Genomic DNA, 18,524 nt, shown 5'->3' with positions numbered 1-18,524 from the left:
GCTGTTCCAAGGCCTGCCATTGCTCAGATATGTGCACAAACAGACCATTCCGCAAAGAGAGAAAGATAAAAATTGTCAAGGTAAATGTTTGCTCCAATTGTTAGTTGTGGTTTGTAATTAAGATTGTGTTTGCATGTGTCTGCATGTTTGTGTGCTTAATGTCAACATCAGCATAATGCACTTGCCTTGTGCATGTGTTATGTTTGATCCATAATTATGTTCAATTGTTATCATCAAGAGTGTTGGCTATCTCATCTTTATAGTCTTCTTCCTGATATAGGTTAGCTTGCTATCTTTAAACATAATTAGATTAGGACAATATGTTTTCCTTGACTTGGGTTGTTATGTTTATAATGTCCTCATCAGAATGCACTTTCCAATAGTTTTCTATACTCTTTAATTTCTAATTTATTCCTCAAATCTTTCATGATACCCGTCACCGCTACTTGTAACTATTGTTTTATCTATTTATTGGAAACAAATCATATAGTTCAGCTTTCATTTCCACAATCTGGTTATGTTATTCATTTTTCTTATTGTTGGAGCTGATAAATCCTTTTGTTATTATAATTGGACTTCCATAACTTGTCGAAATTGGGCCAAAACTCTGCATTAGGCTATGTTATTAGGTTGATAATTTTAAGCATCTAGTTTTACAGACTGCATAATATTATTGTTCATATCAAAAATTTCAATTAGTGAAGTTAGTTGCATAGTAGTAACTTGAAACCTTTCAATATTGACTATTAATTAAAGTTACAAGCATATTCAGGCATCCATCCATGCACATATACGTATACACACGTCGTGACTCAGATTTTTCATTCACATCTTATAAGAAACGTTGGTATTTGGAGTATCAAATTGATTAGGGATAATCAAGACCATTTTATTTTTATTCTGTTTTATGTTGGTAACGTCAATATTCAAAGTTGTCATATAATGTGGCAAAGAGGTGAATCTCTCATCTAACACAGAAGGAGCTTCAAGACTCCCCTTTTAAAAGAGGATATGGATCCTGTTGAAGAAAAGAGATGCTTTTATGACAAGAACAAAACTGTATGCTTTTTGGGCATCGATACCTGTGATCTCATAGTTTGAGCAATCAAGTACTCACAAAATGCTAACAGCTAAATCAACTAGAAAATACTACAAAGTTAGTTAAATACACCTATTTTTTAAAATAAACCTTCTAAGATTTGGATAAGCACACCTGAAATTTCTGTTGGATGGAAATATAATCCTCTCCTGTTCTAGTTGACCCAAATTTCATGCAACAATTGCTCTTTTTGAGTTGCATTTTAAAAGTTTGATCATGTTATTTTTGCCTTCGTCTGATCTTTCTCTGTTTTTGCATTTTTCTTGTTTCTAGTATTCAATATTCATTGATGATCCACTTTCAAAGGTTCAAAGACTTAACATGCTTCATGAATAGGCATTTTTCTGGTATTGTAACTTCAAGTTGACAATTTTTCCCCATCTTTTTTAATTATTGGGGAGATACCATATTGCCTTTCACGGAGTGTTTTTGTAGTTCATTTTCAAAGTAAAATTATTGAGTAATATTTTATTTGAGGCAATCCATTAGTCTATATAATTTTTTCAGGTTTTATTGACTTATAAGTCAATATCTGTATTGTACATGTTAACCAAGATGACTAATACTTGATATACACGCATATATTATATTCATGACAGACAAACTTTATTCATCTATTTGGGTTGAGCTTTATAAATTTTGTCACTACTTGTTTTTGCGAAAGCTGTACAAATGTACCTTAAATCCTTTTATTTATCAAATTATGCACTTAAATGATATAAATATATTTTAGATAAAGTAAGGGTAGTTTGTTTATATGTTTATTTGAAGTGCAATAGTTGGATTAGATTGTGCATTATATTTGTACAATATGATATTATAGGTTTCTCAAGTAGAAATATATTATTGCAGGTTCTAGAATTCCTAAAAAGAATTGCTGACCAAGCTATGGCCTGAAAATTAAACAGCGGGATCAGGGATGTAAATAACATTTGTATGAGTTGCAGCTAGATTTAAGGATTAGTTACTTTATACAATAATGTCAAATGGAAATTTATATTTTTCACATATATCATTATGGTCCATATCAATATGCACAACTCCATCCTTGTGAAGTTTGAAGTAGCTTCAGTAAAGTTAGTGTATTTTCAAATCTTAGGTGCAAAGAAATTATGGGACATGGATTTTATTTTGGTGTTTCTTTTGAACTGTATATCTTGTTTTCATTGTTCCATGTCATTAACATTGTGCAGTATATCACATATCTATCTTCTTGTAGACAAAACTTTGTGGATGGGAGTAGTGGCATTAGAGGCAATGGAAAAGGGAGACTTTGTCATCGAATATATTGGAGAAGGTAGATGGACATCATATATGTTTATTATGCTGCTTTGACATTTATATGGAACATATTATTGTTATGCTTATTATGCTTAGTTGACATTATATGGACACAGTATGCTAATTTCTCATTGTAATGCTATATCTATTTTGCAGACAATTTAATGTGATGTTTAAATCATGCCATTTGCAATCCATATCTTGTTAGAGATTTTTGATGGTTACTCTGGAACTGAATTATGTTGTAATTATGCTTGTAGAGGATTGACCTTCTAAGCAACTGAAGTTTTGCAATCCAGTTTCTACCATATCTAGTCTGCCTTGCTTATTGTAGTTCAATAAATAACACTGAGTGGGAAATAAAACAAGAAACAAGGAATTGCTTAGAATTCAGTAGAAGTGTGAAGGTAACAAAGCATTAGATCCATGCTGAAGTTAATTGTAGTCCAGAAGCTTGGTTTCCTTGCAGTGAAATGAAATTCCTTTTTTTTGAAGGCTAATGAAATTCAAGTTTTTTTTTTGACTTACATATATAGGCTGTTGAAAATATCCATTCCTCTTCATATGTTCCCCTTTTGGTGGAGGTAGAGAATTGAACATTCATTTGAATGGTTTAATAGATAGTCTAGATGCTTATGGCACCTCTTTATGTAATTTAGATAATTTCTGGATGTCTTTTCGAATGAATTATTATATTGTTTTCCTTTTTTTAGATAATTAGCTGAAATATTCTGCTGTTTGTTCTTTTGTTGTTCCATTGCAATACTGTTCGTTCATGCATGCATTGTTGTGTAACTTGTTAGATGAAGTCCAACTTCTTTAAAATTGTATCTATAAACTGTAAGTTTTGATTAAGAATGATCCTCGGCAGACAGATAATAGATGCTTACATTCATCTTCTTTTCTTTTGAATATGCATCCTTTGATATACATTTTTATTTCCTTTCTTCTGTTTCAGTTATTGATGATGCTTTTGTGAGCAAAGACTCTGGGACATGAAGCATCGAGGCGATCGAAATTTTATATGTGTGAAATTCGTAAAGATTCACAATTGACGCAACTTTTAAAGGAAATGCTTCTCGTTTTTTTGAACCACAGCTGTATTCCTAATTGTAAACTAGAGAAGTGGTATGTCTTTGAAATTTCTGGTCAAGATTTTTTTTTTTTAATTTCCAAAGCTGGTCAGTTATTGGTTGATATTGATTGAGGCCTTTCATATATAGCAGGAAATTATTTTTTTCCCTGATGCATGAACTGATCATTTTTTTTTGTAATTTTTTTGAAGGCAAGTTGATGGGGAGACACGTGTTTGTGTTTTGCTTCTCGCTCCATAGAAGTTGGGGAGCCTTTGACATATGATTACAGGTACCTGATGATTGATTACTTCTTGTCATCAAGTGATTTTCAATTTCTTGATTTCTTCTGCTTAAATTTCAGGTTATCTATAAGAATCAGTTATTTCTGGTGTTATTATATCTTCAGTCAGATATTCTTCTTTTGCCTTGTAAAACTACTTCTTGTATATGTCATTACAAGCATGGAAAGGCTTACAGGACTGATTTTATCTGATGATCCTTGGTTGGCCATGTTTGTCAATTAGTAATCGCGGAAAGTTTCAATATGCATGTTACATGAACACAAACGATATCTCTTGTTTTTGCTATTTGGGTTGTACTTTGCCATCAACGAATTTACTAACAAATGACTTGTTATTACTGATATTAATTTATCTTTCTTCCTCTTTCGGACATGGCAATCTACACCTGAAAAGATTGTCTCCTATGACTGTTTTTGGCTTTCATTTAAAATAAGAGTTCCACTATAATTACTTCTGCATTATGTCCACTTATGCTACTCCTATGCTCATTCAAATGTCTCATATGGGGAAAAAGGATTTTATGTTTATTTGCGAAGTGTCTGGTTTTGTGAAACATGCAGTGCATACAGGATTTTATATAGTTGTATTTTGCATGTTTATGTATTATATTCTGCATGCAGCATGTATCGTATATGAGAAAATTTGATATATTGCTTTGCAACTGCCGACAATGTTATATGGTAAGACTTGGTGCTATCCACATTGTAACTTATTAGATGCAACTGTTTACATGCGCTGTTATAATGCTGTATACTGACCACCAGGGTGACCTCGCGGATATTTGTATTTTACTAGATGATAATGTATCTAGTACTTTATTGTCTTCGGCCCAATTTGCACATGATGTCAGAGTGGTCATAGTTGCAACTCCAAGCGCTGCAATTGTCGATTAGAAAATCCAATCAACAATCTGACTTGGTGGGCAGTCACAAGGGTTGTAGAAGTATTCTGGTTTTGTTGTTATAACCGTTGGATTTCTAAAGTCAACTGCTTCTTGTGCATCAGATTCATCAGAATTTTCAATATGTACATGGTGCCATACTAGTCATAATTGCACCTTTGATTGAGCACTGCAACTGTCAATTAGAGAACCAAGGACCCAATCAACAATCTAACAGTATGTAGATGTTGACAGGCATGAGGGTTATAGAAGTATCTTGCTTTTGTTGTTATGAACTGTTAGATTGGTAAGATCAACGGCTTCTTGTCCATCAGACATTCATCAGAACTATTGCATTATGTCCACTTATGCTACTCCTATGCTCATTCTAAATGTATCATATGGGGAAAAAGGATCTTATGTTTATTTGCGAAGTGGCTGGTTTTGTGAAACATGCAGTGTATACAGGATTTTATATAGTTGTATTTTGCATGTTTATATATTATATTCTGCATGCAGCATGTATCATATATGAGAAAATTTGATATATTGCTTTGCAACTTGCTGATAATGTTAAATGGTAAAGACTTGGTGCATATCCACATTGTAACTTATTAGATGTAACTGTTTACATGTGCTGTTATACTGCTGATTCTGACCACCAGGGTGACCTTGCGGATATTTGTATTTTACTAGATGATAGTGTAGCTAGTACTTTTATTGTCTTCGGCCCAATTTGCACGTGATGTCAGAGTGGTCATGATTGCACCTCTGAGCGCTGCAATTGTCGATTAGAAAATCCAATCAACAATCTGACTTGGTGGACAGTCACAAGGGTTGTAGAAGTATCCTGGTTTTGTTGTTATGAACTGTTGGATTTCTAAAGTCAACTGCTTCTTGTGCATCAGATTCATCAGAATTTTCAATATGTTCATGGTGCCATACTAGTCATAATTGCACCTTTGATTGAGCACTGCAACTGTCAATTAGAGAACCAAGGACCCCATCAACAATCTAACAGTATGTAGATATTGACAGTCACGACGGTTATACAAGTATCTTGCTTTTTTGTTATGAACTGTTAGATTGCTAAGATCAACGGCTTCTTGTTCATCAAACATTCATCAGAATTTCAGTTTAATTAAGGTTTTTATTGTATATCTAGAGGAAATATATAGCATACTGAACTTCCGGTGAATAAATCAATGCTATAATAGTTCTAGCAGGTGCTATCTTTGTTTTATCATTTTTCATAAGTCATCATGGGTCGTGAAATATTTGTTGTTGCTTCAATTTGATACTGTGACTTATAGCTCAAGGTATAAGCTTATTGGTTTATGAAGAAAAAAGGATATCATTTACTGGAATGAGTCTGGTATTTTAGTTTGGTTATGAAAATTAGAAGGTTTAAAAGTAAGCTAAACAAAGTGTCTTTTTCTTTCCTTTTTTATTTTTTTTACAATACTCTAATCTTTGACGTTTTGGCCTGTGCAAGGAATAGCCTTGATTTATCTGCCTTAGTCTTATGTACCTCCACATGTTCCGATGAATGGTGTGCTGTATAAAGTCCTTTGAGTCATTGCATCTTCTTGATCATGCCTCCATCAATTTGTTTCATGGATTTGCTGGTTGCTTTATGCATGCAAATCCCTTTGAGACACTTTTGCCTGTGATTGTGCTAACTTGCATCTTCTTGATCATGGCTTCATCAATTTGTTTCCTGGATTTGCTGGTTGATTTGTGCATGCAAATCCCTTTGTTGATGCACTTTTGCCTGTGACTGTGTTGTAACTTGCATCAAAAAGAACTTCCATAAGATGCCTCCCTGATAACCAGTGAATTGATACAGGTTTCTTTCAAACAATATATCAGGAAATATGCCTATCTATGCCTGAAGATGTAGATGTGTTGTCCTTTTGGAGTAATTTTTGGTGTTCAATGATATTTAACACCTGCACATAACGCATATGGCCTACAAAAGCTATTGGGAATTTATATAACCTGATGCAGTATTTTGTATAGATCTGTATTAGAAGGAATATAAATTTATTTCAACGTCTTATTTGTTTGAGGGTCTCATTAAGTTTAACTATTAGTATTGTTTGGGTCGCTTGAAAATAGAATTTCTTCAACTTTCCATTGAATTTCTTATTCAATTATGTAATCTGGAAAGGATAATACAGAGTTCATATGCTTTTTTTATCTAGATTTGTGCATTTCGGGCCTATGGTCAAGTGTTACTGTGGGGCTTCCAACTGCCAAGGTTATCTGGGGAGTAAGAGAAAGACAAACCAGGTGGCCTCTATCTGGGGATGTAAAAGGAAGAGATCTGTTATGCTAACCCGTTCATCAAGTAAACAAACATTTGTTTGAAGGTGCAATTTTGTCATTTATTGATTTATCATTTTATTGGAAAGTGCAGGCAACAGAAGAAAACACTGGTTTCCATGTCATCTTGTATTGCTAGCATCATAACATTCATTAAACATTTAGCTCCATTTAATATTCCTCTTGGCAGTCTTCCCTGATCCTGGTGGTGCTGTATTATTTTGAGAAGTGTAATGGTATTGGTGATTTGGTATATAGTTGTAGTCAAGCGGATTTATACAATTCAAAGGGAGCTGTCAAAGAGAATGCAATTAGGAGCATATTCCTGTGCTGATGGTGTTCAGAAGTCTTCGTAAAATGTAGAACCTCCATTTTTACAGAAATTGAATCTCATTGTGATTGCATTTTTAGTTCTTCTCTTCAATAGCAACTTGAGATTAAAAGGAATCATGCTACGATATGTGCATGAAACCTTTTAGCTTGTAAATTGAAGTTTTGATTGTCTGGAGCAAAAAATTAGTTCCTACTAGGGCCTGCCTGTAGTACACTGGACTTACAAGTACCACAAAATCCACCATACATTACAGGCAGCTGCTAGCAGAATCTTACTTCAGGCTTGCCAGCAGACCTAAACCTTGCCCTTGCTTGTGACTTTCTACTCTGCCCTTGATTGTTTCTTGCAATATTAGTTTCCTTGGAACAATTAATTGGCACCTGTGAGACAATGGTGCTCAGATGTTGCGATCTGTGCTTCAACATGGAAATTCCTGGTTAGCAGAATTTTGACTTCAGAATAGTGCTTCTAAGCCATGGTTTTAACTTCTAAAGAATGTCTTTTTACGGTTTTGTTAGTGTATTCATTATGCATGTTATTGGTGTTGTACCAGTCGTAACAGTTGTTATTTAATCATTGAGGGCTCGTTTGGTTCGCGGAAAAAGAAGGAAAGAAAGTATGGTAAGCAGAAAAGTAATGAGATGCCTTTTGTTTGGTTGGAGTTTTCAAAGGAGAGAGATGGAAAAGTTGTATTCCCATAGGAATATGATTTCTACATTTCATGAAAAAGTTTCTCATGAGAAACATGAGAAAGTTATTTTCTCATGAGCCGAAAATCACTTCATTTTTATTTTTTTTCTAAAAAGACCCTTCAGTATTAAAGAGTCATTAAAGACTTAATTTTTATTAAGGATATAATAGGAATTACATATAACTTTTACAGAAAAGTGGATGGTTAACCAAACATAAGCACTATGGAAAATCTGTCACTTTTCTATGGTTAACCAAATATGCCAAATGTACTTTTTCAGGTATCCTCTTTTAGAAATCTGTTTTTCAGAAATTATATTCGTAGGAGGAAAAATGCTTGCCGCGAACCAAACGAGCCCTGAAGTCTTGATCTATAATGTGAAGTAGGAAGCAGAGATCATGAAGTGGATGATACATAGTGGGGAATTATCTGGCTGTTTATTATCCATAAAAGTGCTTACTCGCCCTGTTCTGGTTTGTGACCTGCAACTGCAGGATCGTTCAATCTGGTGATGGTTTCTTAATATTTTCCACAAAAATATAGCAGTATCAACAAAATGAATGTTTCCAAATCACATAGAATAACACGTATCATTTAATATGGTGCAGAGAGATGAAGTTGAGATCCTTATTATCTTACATTCATCTGTGTGATCTAATGATATTATCATGAGGGCAACTGCATTAGAGCAGGCATGAGATTCAGCCACGAACAATGCTGCTGAATTTAAGCAATCCATATATGCTACCAGCAATCTGGATCATCATATTAGAAAAAAAAAATATCATTGTTGGTACCATAATAAAATAACTGCAGGGTCGTTCAATCTGGTAACGATTTTTCTTTTTTCTTTTTGGTAAAAGTCTGGTAACATTTATAAAATGATCATTTGTCCAAAATATAAGCAACGTTCTGAAAGTCTTATTTTGTCCCAATGTCTCATCATTTGTTTTCTCTGCAGCCTAAGCATTCTCCCCCAAAATGTAAGCAGCTGCTAAGAATTGGAGAAACTAATTTCAATATTAGAGCAAGTTGCACAGTCACCTGTATTTATCTTAGCAAACACATGTATAAAAGATCGTATAATTCTGCTCCCTCACAATCTTCGATGTGTCCTGATGAAGTTGGTTGTGATGAGAGAAACTGCAGAAGAGCAGGCATATGAACCAGCGAAGAACAATGCCGCTGATGCCAGTGCAATAACCTTCCATTTCCGAGCCGCTGCCAGAATTGCCGTTGCCAGAGCTGCGAGGGTGAGAAACAGTAGTGCGTCCTTCCATGCTTGAAATGCTCTGACAGCACTTCTACAGCCCCTGCAGTGGACGACGTGGCGGAAGTATCGGTTTGCCGGATTCGGTGCATGTTGAGTTCCCAGTCCCCCCTTGGCAGGGAATGAAGCTGAGATCCCAGCAACCAGCCCTGCCGGAGCTAGTTCCACCACTGCAGGCTCTTTGGGCAGCGAGATGGACCTGTGGCCGAAGTAGTAAGGCATCCCGAGTCCGACCTTATCCATCCACTTCCTATACTCGGCAACCCAAGTATCCGAGGACTTTAAATTAAGGTAGAGCTCCTTCGTCGGCACCTTCTCCTTCATCAGAACCTCATTTTGCGAAGAAAGGAAGCCCATGTCCTGCTCGAAAACCTTGCAGGCATTCTGGTGGAGGTACCATTGAGGGACCAATTTGGCAAGGGACCGGTCTCGTGCTCGCTCCAAACCTCACGATGAGCATCGACTTCCCCTGGCCTGCTGGCCTACATAGGAACAGAGCTGAGAAGCACTGCTTTTCACCTTTCTTGTCGACGAGCTCCAGGCTGTTTGAAAGGACACAGGGTGCTTGGAATCGAAGGAAGTTCATCAGCGCCGGGTTCTTGGATCGGCCCCACTGCCCTGCAAATCCCCTGCTTGTTCTCTCGGTGACATTGAAGACCAGTGGCTGAGCATCTTCTCTCTTGGCAGTCCAGTCGGTCGGTCGTGGGAGATGGGCACATGCGCAGGGTCCATGAGGTTCTCGAGGAGGATGGAGTGATCGTAGGGGAGCTCATGGATGGTGGATAGGTCTTGGAAGCCCGGCCTGTCATAGTGCTCGAACCAGGGAGCTTGTCAACGTTCGCCGGGTTCTTCGCTGACATCCAGACCCATACCACTCCTTGAGATTCTCTAACTTCATAGGTTTTAGCACACGCAGCCTGCGGTATCTTGCCACCATCCGGCAACTGCAACGAAATCGACATCACATCACATGAACTAATTCTATTTGGTTGCTTCAAGATCTCATCCTTTCGGATATCAGCAGAGGCATAATAAAAAACCGGGAGAAACTTTCGGCGATCGAACCTGTGGGATCTTCACGCATTTCCCATCGCCCTCGAATTGCCATCCATGGTAGAGGCACTCCAATCTCCCATCAACCAGCTGCCCTTCGGAGAGCCTTGCTAATCTGAAAAGGTTTTCAGACTCAGTTCGCCATTTAATTATTTCAGCAATTAGTTCTCCATTTAAAATGAAAGCAGGGTTACAGAAGAGAATGATACGTCTCTTCCGAGCTCGGAAGTGTTACTTCATGCTATCATCACGTAGAGATTGATATGAAAATAAGAAGTTCATCACGATCCCTGAAATGATGACGAATCTGGTGCAATTTCATACCGGTGGGGGCATCGGTCTTCGTAGCAGCGGAGAACGCCGCCGCCATCTCGATACAGAACGACCTGTTTGTGGAAGACGGTGAGGCCGAGGGGTGCGTCGTCGGGCACCTCGGCCGCCAGGTAGAGTGGGTACCACTCCTCCCTCCAGTCATACTCCTCGGCGGCTTCCTCCTCCTGCTGCTCCTCCGTTCCCGGTGGAAGCAATACCTCCTTGTCCACATCGTCCGCTACTGCAGCCCAGCACTCCCCCAGTCGTCTCCTTTTCCTCGGAATTTTTTTTGTTCGGTGAATGTTGGAGCTGCCAAAGTTGGTCGTGGAGATTGGATATATGGAAGTGGGCTTGCGAGGGAGAAGAGAGGAAGAGGAGTCCAGTGCTTTGTGGAATGAGAGAAGGCAGAGAGACGAGAGATGAAAGAGTGCCATGCTGGGAGACGCTCTTCTCGTAATTAAGGAGGGCGCAATGGAGATCTTTCAAGTTCCTGAAGGAGCTTTTCTACTTTTCTGCCCCTCCTCCGTTTGGCTGCCATGTTCAGCCTGCCACCATCTCCTGACCACACAAATGGATTGGAATGTCGTACTTTGAAATGGGGTGACGGGAGAGATGCAGCCAAACAAGCGTAACATGTGGGTGGATGATAGCCTCTCAATCGCTTGGCCTTTCTTGTTTCCTTCTTACACTTGGTGGAAGACAAAAGAATAGTCGAAAAGTTACCGGAAAAATGTGGAATTGGACGGTAAGGCTTGATATGCAGAACACAATATGGAAGCAATAATCTTCTTTATTATTATTATTATTATTTTATTTTTAAGTTAAAAACGGCATACATATAAATCTCACGTCAAGTCAAAAGAAAAAGATGATACAGAGGGTGGGTATATCTCCAACCCTGATCCAAATCACTCCACCTGAATGCCGGGCCACAAAAGAGGCGACCCAGTCTGCCACACTGTTCATCTTCCGATAAACATGTGCTACCTGAAAAGAACCTGTCTCTCTGGCCAGACCGTGGATCTCACGAAGCAACGGGTGCCCGTCTCCATCCGGATCTCCTCTCTAGATCCAATCAACTACCATGGCAGAGTCCCCCTCTAGTAATATCCTGTCAGTTCTAAGGACCCTCCTCGGATAGGACATGCCCTCCCAGATAGCCCGCAGCTCCACCTCAACGACAGCTTGGCCGGTAGTACGGTGCCCTCCAGCTGCAATCAATGTACCCAGATGATCTCTAATCACAAAGCCCATTTTTCTGTGTGTTCCGTTTGTCAACCAACTACCATCAAAGTTCACTTTGAGATAACCAAGGAGTGGGGGCACCTAAGAGAAAATGGCAAATGTGGGCGCTGTGATAGCAGTATGGGTATCCTAGATGTCCCTGGTTCTTCTAGAGGTAAACAACGTGGTAGTCATGATAATCTTCGTCGGATGGCAGAAGGCCCTAGCCACCCCTGTGCTCGACGATGATCCTCTGCCCTCAAACATTCGGGCATTCCTGTCCAACCAAATGTAGTAAGCTAGATATGCCCTCATGATCCCTGCCTCGCCTGTGCTGGGTCTCCTCACGGACTCTTGCAAATAGTGTAACAGGTCCTCTACTGACTCCAAGGCCTGGTGGAGGGGAACAGAAGATGTCTCCCAAACCTGCACTACCCTAGGGCACTCCAGGATAACGTGGCTGATGGTCTCCTCAATATTTGGGCATACCTCATGGTATGGAGAGATCCGAACACCTCATCCAGCTAACATCCTCCTAGTAGATAAGCACCCCCATGCTAGCTTTTAGATGAAGAGGGCAACGCGGGGGGGAGTACCCGCATCCTCCATATCCAACCATCATCGATTTGTCGGACTAGCTCCTTGGTAAACAGAGCCTGAATGTCCCTGGCCCGCACCCTCGATCACCCTGACGGCATCCACACCAAGTTGTCAGCCTCCCCCCGTGACGGAAGGGGGAGGGCCAGGATCCTCTTCGCTAGCTGATCCCCAAAAGCCTCCCAGATGAACTCCGTCCTCCATCCACTCTCCTCAAGTCCAATCAGATCACTGATCCTAAGCCCAGCTAGCCTAGTTGTGTCCATGAAAGTCGGTAGTCTGCACAACAGCTAATCAGTCACCCAACTATTCTCCAGTATGTCAATAGCCTATCCATTGCCAATCACCCATCTGATCGCCGGAAGCACCAACAGGGCTCTGGCACACATCTTCCTCCAGACCGGTGACCAGTGACGTCGGGCCTCAGAGGCTCCTACCAGCGATAGGACCCCATACTTGGCCCTCAACAAAGAGGCCCACATTTTATCAGGCTCCAGAACAAACCTGGCTGCATGCCGTGCCACAAAGGCTTCTCGTCTCACCACCAACGATGGTACTCCTAGTTTGCTGGTCCTGATCGACTGACATAGCACCTCTGATAGGGACATCAAAGCCATTCGTTCACGTTCGCACTAGGGATTGACATTGTTATGGCTCGAAAATGATTTCCAGATTGGATCCATTTGAGTCTGTTTATTTTTATTTTCTGCATTTTTGCTTTGGTTTTAGTCAAATCAATTTGGTCAGTTGTTTTATTATTAGACTAGCCAATTGGGTTTATGTAATTGGGTCAATTTAGTAGACCAATTTTGGTAAGAAATTAATTGATGTAAGGGTCCAAATTTGGTCAGTGTTAAGTGATTGACTTGACTTGGTCAAGATGTAAGTGTTATCAAGATCAAGCACTACCATTACACCAAAATCCGCAGGTGTTAGTGAAGGTGCAACTTTATTTTCTTAAACTAGCTCAGTGGCCCATAGCGCCACGAGTCGACTCCGACCAAGCCTCGCCCGACTCCGGACTCCGACAGGGCCTCGCCAGTGGGTTCAGGGATCCCCTAGTGGTATAACCCACCATACTCCTCCAGTGCATCCACGTTGGCAGGCGGCAGGACTGACGATTTCGAACTCGAGACCTATGGCTCTGATACCAGTTACCAGGATCAAGCGCTACTATTACACCAAAATCCGCAGGTATTAGTGAAGGCGCAACTTTATTTCCTTAAACTAACATAGGGGCCCATAGCGCCACGAGTCGACTCCGACCAAGCCTCGCCCGACTCCAGACTCCGACAGGGCCTCGCTAGTGGGTTCAGGGACCTCCTAGTGGTATAACCCACCCTACTCCTCCAGCGCATCCACGTTGGCAGGCGGTAGGACTGACTCGGCCTTTCAGGCCTCCACCAACATTGACTCGGCCCCTCAGGCCTCCGCCAACAGTAAGGTCTATATAAATGCCACCCCTCTCATGTATGAGGCAATTAAATGATTAAATAAACCCTAGCCTCCTTTCTTTTTCTTCTTCCTCCTCCTCTCTCTTCTTCTCTTCTTCTTCCTCCTCTCTTTCTCTTCTTCTTCCTTGTTCTTTCTTTTCCTGCATTGGTCCGCCATTATCTTGGTATCAGAGCCTCGGCTTTGCCTCTGCTGTCAAAACCATGATCCAGTTTCTTTTCTCTCCTCTCTCTCTCGATTTTACTAGGCTCCTCTCTCCCTCGGTTTTACCAGGCACATAACAAGTATCGGGATTTACGTGGTTCACCCAAAACTACGTCCAAAATGCTGAGAAAGAAACCACCAAAAAAAACAAGTAATGTGATAATCACCTGTAGTATTTGATCCCTCGAACTAAATTTCCGCTTCCTTGAAAGAGTTCCGGAATAGCTACTTGAGACTTCAAAATAGCTACCTGGGCCGGTTTGGGTGGCCCAACCTTTTTATTGCTATTTTTGGTGGACATCATTTTATTTTATTTTGGTTCCCTCAGGAGTTAACATAGTGTAAGATCTAATCCAATAAAATGTTTAGAATTGGAGAAAATTTCAGGACAAAACTCCAATTTTACCCTTAACAATTCAAGCACGAACCTGATTTGTACCTTCTTGGGAAATCTGTGAAGGTTGCCTTGTCGAGTATCACATATGATATCTTAGTCCTACATTGAATAATCAGTATGGTAGATGAATATATATAGATGTTTGGATCTAAAATTTAATGGCTTTAACTTTTAAATCGAATGGGATTCCGAAATATATGTCAAGTCCTTTTTTCTAGTTGGACTCGAACTCTCCTTTTCTTCCTAACGAGTGGTATCAGATCTGATGACTGATGATCCCAAGCAAATCTTGACGTTATAAAAGTGTCAGAATTGATGGCTCTTTTGAATAACAATAATGCATAGGTCCACTCTCAAATCCAGCACCTTTTTCTATCAAATCTACTTGACATATATGGCTCTTAGAGAGTAGATTAGTAGGAGGCCCAATAGTCCCATGTCGAAAAAACTTGTTTCAGAGCCTAAACATATGAGACGGATATCTCTGAATCCTGCAGACGCATTTTGGATGGAAAACAAAATCGAAAAGGAATCTGAGCGGTGTGTGTGGTGCGCGTGTGGGCTCCAGAACTGGATAATATCTGGCAGGAGAGCCTCGTGTTCTCCCCTCATATAATCTCCACGTAGGCGCTAGGTGCCACACGTGCCATGCGGAGACGGGGTCGTGACATTTAGTATCAGAGCCGAGGACGGCTCTTGTTCGATAGTGGAAAGGGTGTGAGGCCCAATAGTCCCACATCGGAAAGATTCGTTCCAGAGCCTAGACATATAAGACGAGTGTCTCCAAATTCTGCATACGCATTTTGGGTGGAAAGCAAATCCGAAAAGGGGTCTGAGCGGCGCGTGTGCGCGCGTGCGGACCTCCAAACCGGATAATATCTAGCAGGGAAGCCAAGAGTGGTTCAAGAGTGGTTCATTGGACCGGAGGCGGAGAAGGACTGGAAATTAACTCGGGTAGGAGGGGAGAGAATGCGGGGAATCTCATATGATTGGACTCAAAATTTAATAGTTTAAGCTCTTAAACTATTAATTTAGCTTCCATCATATGTATCAAGCTGCACGCTAACTCTCCCTTTCTCCTTAGCAAGCCTCGTTTTGCTGAGTGCTCGATGGACAGTCGACAAGGGGATTTATAGTTGCGAATTATGACTGCACTGAACAGTGACAGGGCCTTCTTTTTTTTTTTTCCCCTTCAAAGCTCTTGGACGGACAGAGGCCAGCATTTACCATAAAAATTAAAAAGTTAGTATGGTATCTATAGTACGTAAATTTTTTTGAGACATGTATTAATGCCTTGCTGCCTGCCGACCGATGCACCGTTCGCCAAAACTAAATGCAGTCATTTCAAGCCTCCCTCGCCCACCATCCTTTCATCTCCCCACTAAATTCCCAAAACCACCACTTCGCTGGCAAATTTTAATCCTTCTTCACTTCTCTCTCACTCAAACAACGCAGACTCCAAGTCCTCCATGGATCCAAAACTCATCAAATCATTCCATTACTCCCTTCTCTCTACCCTTCTTGCATTTCTTCTCTTCGCATCTCTCTTTCCTTCCTCTACCTCACAACTGTCCACAGATTTCTACTCACTTTCTTGCCCAAGTGTAGAGCTGCTTGTAAAGAGCACGGTGCGCTCGGCCGTCGGTTCTGATCCCACCCTCTCCGGCAAACTCCTTCGCCTACTTTTCCACGATTGTATCGTTGAGGTACGTTCCAATGCCCCAACCAGAAACCATTCCTAGGATAGATACTCCTGTGATTTGATAGCATGGTAGATGGACCTCATGGTTAAAAATTTAGGCTGGCGGTTCGTTACTAGGAGATCCAACTGCTCCTAAAACAGCCTTGTAAACACTAAACTTTTCCTTCCTGAGATAGCCTTGTAATTGCTTAAGTGATCTCAGGGCTGTGATGGGTCCGTGTTGGTGCAAGGAAATGGGACTGAGAGGTCCGATCCAGCAAACAAATCCCTCGGTGGGTTCGAAGTGGTGGAGTCGGCAAAGAGGCTGCTCGAAGTGGTGTGCCCTGGGACTGTCTCCTGTGCTGATATCTTGGTTATGGTTGCAAGAGATGCTGTGGAGATGGTAAGTTTAAATTTTTGCACTGATAAATGAACTTAGCTTCAGCTATCTTAATCTTTTCCGCATGTTATTCTCAACTACCTACTTATATGTGCCAAGACTCTGATATGGATGCTGTGTTTTGATCTTAAGGTCTTCCCAAGGAGACAGCATCTTAGGAGAATCTTCTCCGCCCTCCTCTGTTTTTAACCCCTTCCTCCCACTACGATGCCGATTTCTAGTTTTGTGATGCACAATTGTAGCGTGTAACCCTGGCATGCCGTTATTCTTTCAGATTGCTATTCTTATAACTTTGGTTTCAAATTGGTGAATGTTTTCTTGCCAGTTTTTCATGCATGGCAATTCTTGAATCTTGAGGATATGCACCTGAACATAAGAATGTATGTACTCTATCTTAAGCAGATCTGATGATGGTTTCAGATTTATACGGGAGGAGTTCCCCTCCCATTTCCATCAAAATCGAAAAAAAAGCAAAGGAAAAAAAAAAACAGTTTAGGGTTACTCATCCAAATTTTTGGCTCTATAAGAAGAAATTTAAATCTTTCTTGAATTATGCCATCTTCTATTCAAAATGTTATGCTGTTGAAAAAAAAGAAAAAGGCGCATGGAACACTACTACTTGCGGACACTCCAAAACCATCTAGTTGCTAGCGTGCCTCATGACTTTGTTTTCTTTTTCACAAAGTAAATATATGCATCAAAGGATTCAAGTCTTGACCAATTTATTCACAGGCTGGAGGACCATCAGTTCTGGTCCCACTAGGAAGACGAGATGGACGGGTTTCGTCGTCTTCGAACGTGAGACCGAACATGGTGGACACCAGCTTCTCCCTTGGCGAGATGGCTCAGCGCTTCTCCTCCAAAGGACTCTCCATGGACGACCTGGTGATCCTTTCAGGTAACCCATATGTATACATATGTACGATCTGTAATTATCGTAGGCCAAGGAAAATAGAAAAGGTTAGCTCCCTCATTCCCTGAGCTCACGGAGACTCCCATCCTTGTGTTAGGAGCTCACACCATTGGCTCAGCTCACTGCAGTGCATTCAGCGAGCGGTTCCAGCAGGGACCGAAGGGAGATCTCGTGCCCGTCGACAGCTCCCTGGAGAAAGATTACGCGATGGAGCTCGTCAGGCAATGCCCGGCCGGTGCAAGCACGACTGTTACTGTTAATAATGACCCGGTCACTGATGCTTTGTTTGATAACCAGTACTACCGCAATCTGTTGGCCGGAAAGGGGCTCTTCCGATCGGACTCGGTCCTCGCCGGTGATTCCAGAACGAAGGCAAAGGTGGAGGCATTCTCTGAGAGCCAGGATGGATTTTTCGCAAGCTGGGCGGAGTCATTTGTTAGACTTGCAAACATCAGCGTGAAGACGGGCAGTGAAGGAGAGATTCGTGTTTCTTGCATGAGCGTAAATGATCCAGGGGAGTGAAGATTGAACTGACATTTTCGGATAATCATGGTTGATCACCTCTTCCAATCTCATTAGACCGAAGGTTTGGATTTGCGGAATTGTTCGAAGAGTTCTTCATGCTGACTGTATTGGTTCCTCCTACAGCTGCTCTGTTTGAGGCAACCGCTTGTTTGTGAGAATAATAAGCAGAAGCTTTTGTCACATAACTCTTTATTTGTTAATTATAGAATTATCTAAGCAATAACCTCGGCTATAGTTTCGTTGGAAGCTTATTTTCAACTGTTAATATAATTGCTGCTGCTAACCCGGCTGATCAAATCATTGCATACCAGATCTGAACATGGAAAAGCATCTAGGGTGAAATTAATCCTCCGTTAGATGAAGAAAGATCAAACAGATTCACATATAGCAGCTAATAAGTTTCAACATATCTGGAAGTCATGTTGGTCTTCGGACATGTATTCTAACTAAACCAAAAAAAAGAAAATAAAAGGAATATCGACATAAGAAATGGGTAAGGTATGTC

The 18,524-nt window shown here is 40.6% G+C and overlaps 3 protein-coding genes across 3 annotated transcripts; 2 read left to right on the top strand and 1 right to left on the bottom strand.

Moving 5' to 3' along the window:
* Window positions 1-5: 5 nt before the first annotated feature.
* On the top strand, window positions 6-7,060 carry LOC120104028 (histone-lysine N-methyltransferase ASHR3-like; the record flags this gene model as incomplete). The annotated part of the gene is given in 10 exon segments (XM_039122793.1): window positions 6-80; window positions 2,319-2,334; window positions 2,337-2,396; window positions 3,339-3,350; window positions 3,353-3,422; window positions 3,424-3,463; window positions 3,465-3,508; window positions 3,666-3,688; window positions 3,691-3,745; window positions 6,846-7,060. Coding segments are annotated over 10 exon segments (561 nt in total), but the record flags the coding sequence as incomplete, so codon positions are not given.
* A 1,671-nt stretch (window positions 7,061-8,731) lies between these two features.
* On the bottom strand, window positions 8,732-11,356 carry LOC120109062 (protein TIC 55, chloroplastic-like). Its single transcript, XM_039122792.1, is given in 6 exon segments — window positions 8,732-9,687; window positions 9,689-9,960; window positions 9,963-10,088; window positions 10,091-10,205; window positions 10,327-10,429; window positions 10,639-11,356. Coding segments are annotated over 6 exon segments (1,638 nt in total). The 5' UTR covers window positions 11,061-11,356; the 3' UTR covers window positions 8,732-9,087.
* Window positions 11,357-15,855: 4,499 nt separating this feature from the next.
* On the top strand, window positions 15,856-18,197 carry LOC120109064 (peroxidase 18-like). Its single transcript, XM_039122794.1, has 4 exons — window positions 15,856-16,206; window positions 16,405-16,584; window positions 17,314-17,479; window positions 17,592-18,197. Exons 1-4 carry the CDS (start codon window positions 15,970-15,972, stop codon window positions 18,014-18,016), a joined length of 1,008 nt encoding a protein of 335 aa, XP_038978722.1. The 5' UTR covers window positions 15,856-15,969; the 3' UTR covers window positions 18,017-18,197.
* Window positions 18,198-18,524: the final 327 nt, after the last annotated feature.

This window comes from Phoenix dactylifera, unplaced genomic scaffold, assembly GCF_009389715.1.
Source record: "Phoenix dactylifera cultivar Barhee BC4 unplaced genomic scaffold, palm_55x_up_171113_PBpolish2nd_filt_p 001765F, whole genome shotgun sequence".
Classification (NCBI taxonomy): Eukaryota; Viridiplantae; Streptophyta; class Magnoliopsida; order Arecales; family Arecaceae; genus Phoenix; species Phoenix dactylifera.
This window is presented reverse-complemented; position numbering and strand designations above follow the sequence as displayed.

Coding starts and splice junctions, on each gene's coding strand:
- LOC120109064 (XM_039122794.1), top strand. CDS start 15,970: ATGGATCCAAAACTCATCAAATCATTCCATTACTCCCTTCTCTCTACC. Junction 16,207..16,404: donor TCCACGATTGTATCGTTGAG/GTACGTTCCAAT, acceptor AAGTGATCTCAG/GGCTGTGATGGGTCCGTGTT. Junction 16,585..17,313: donor CAAGAGATGCTGTGGAGATG/GTAAGTTTAAAT, acceptor ATTTATTCACAG/GCTGGAGGACCATCAGTTCT.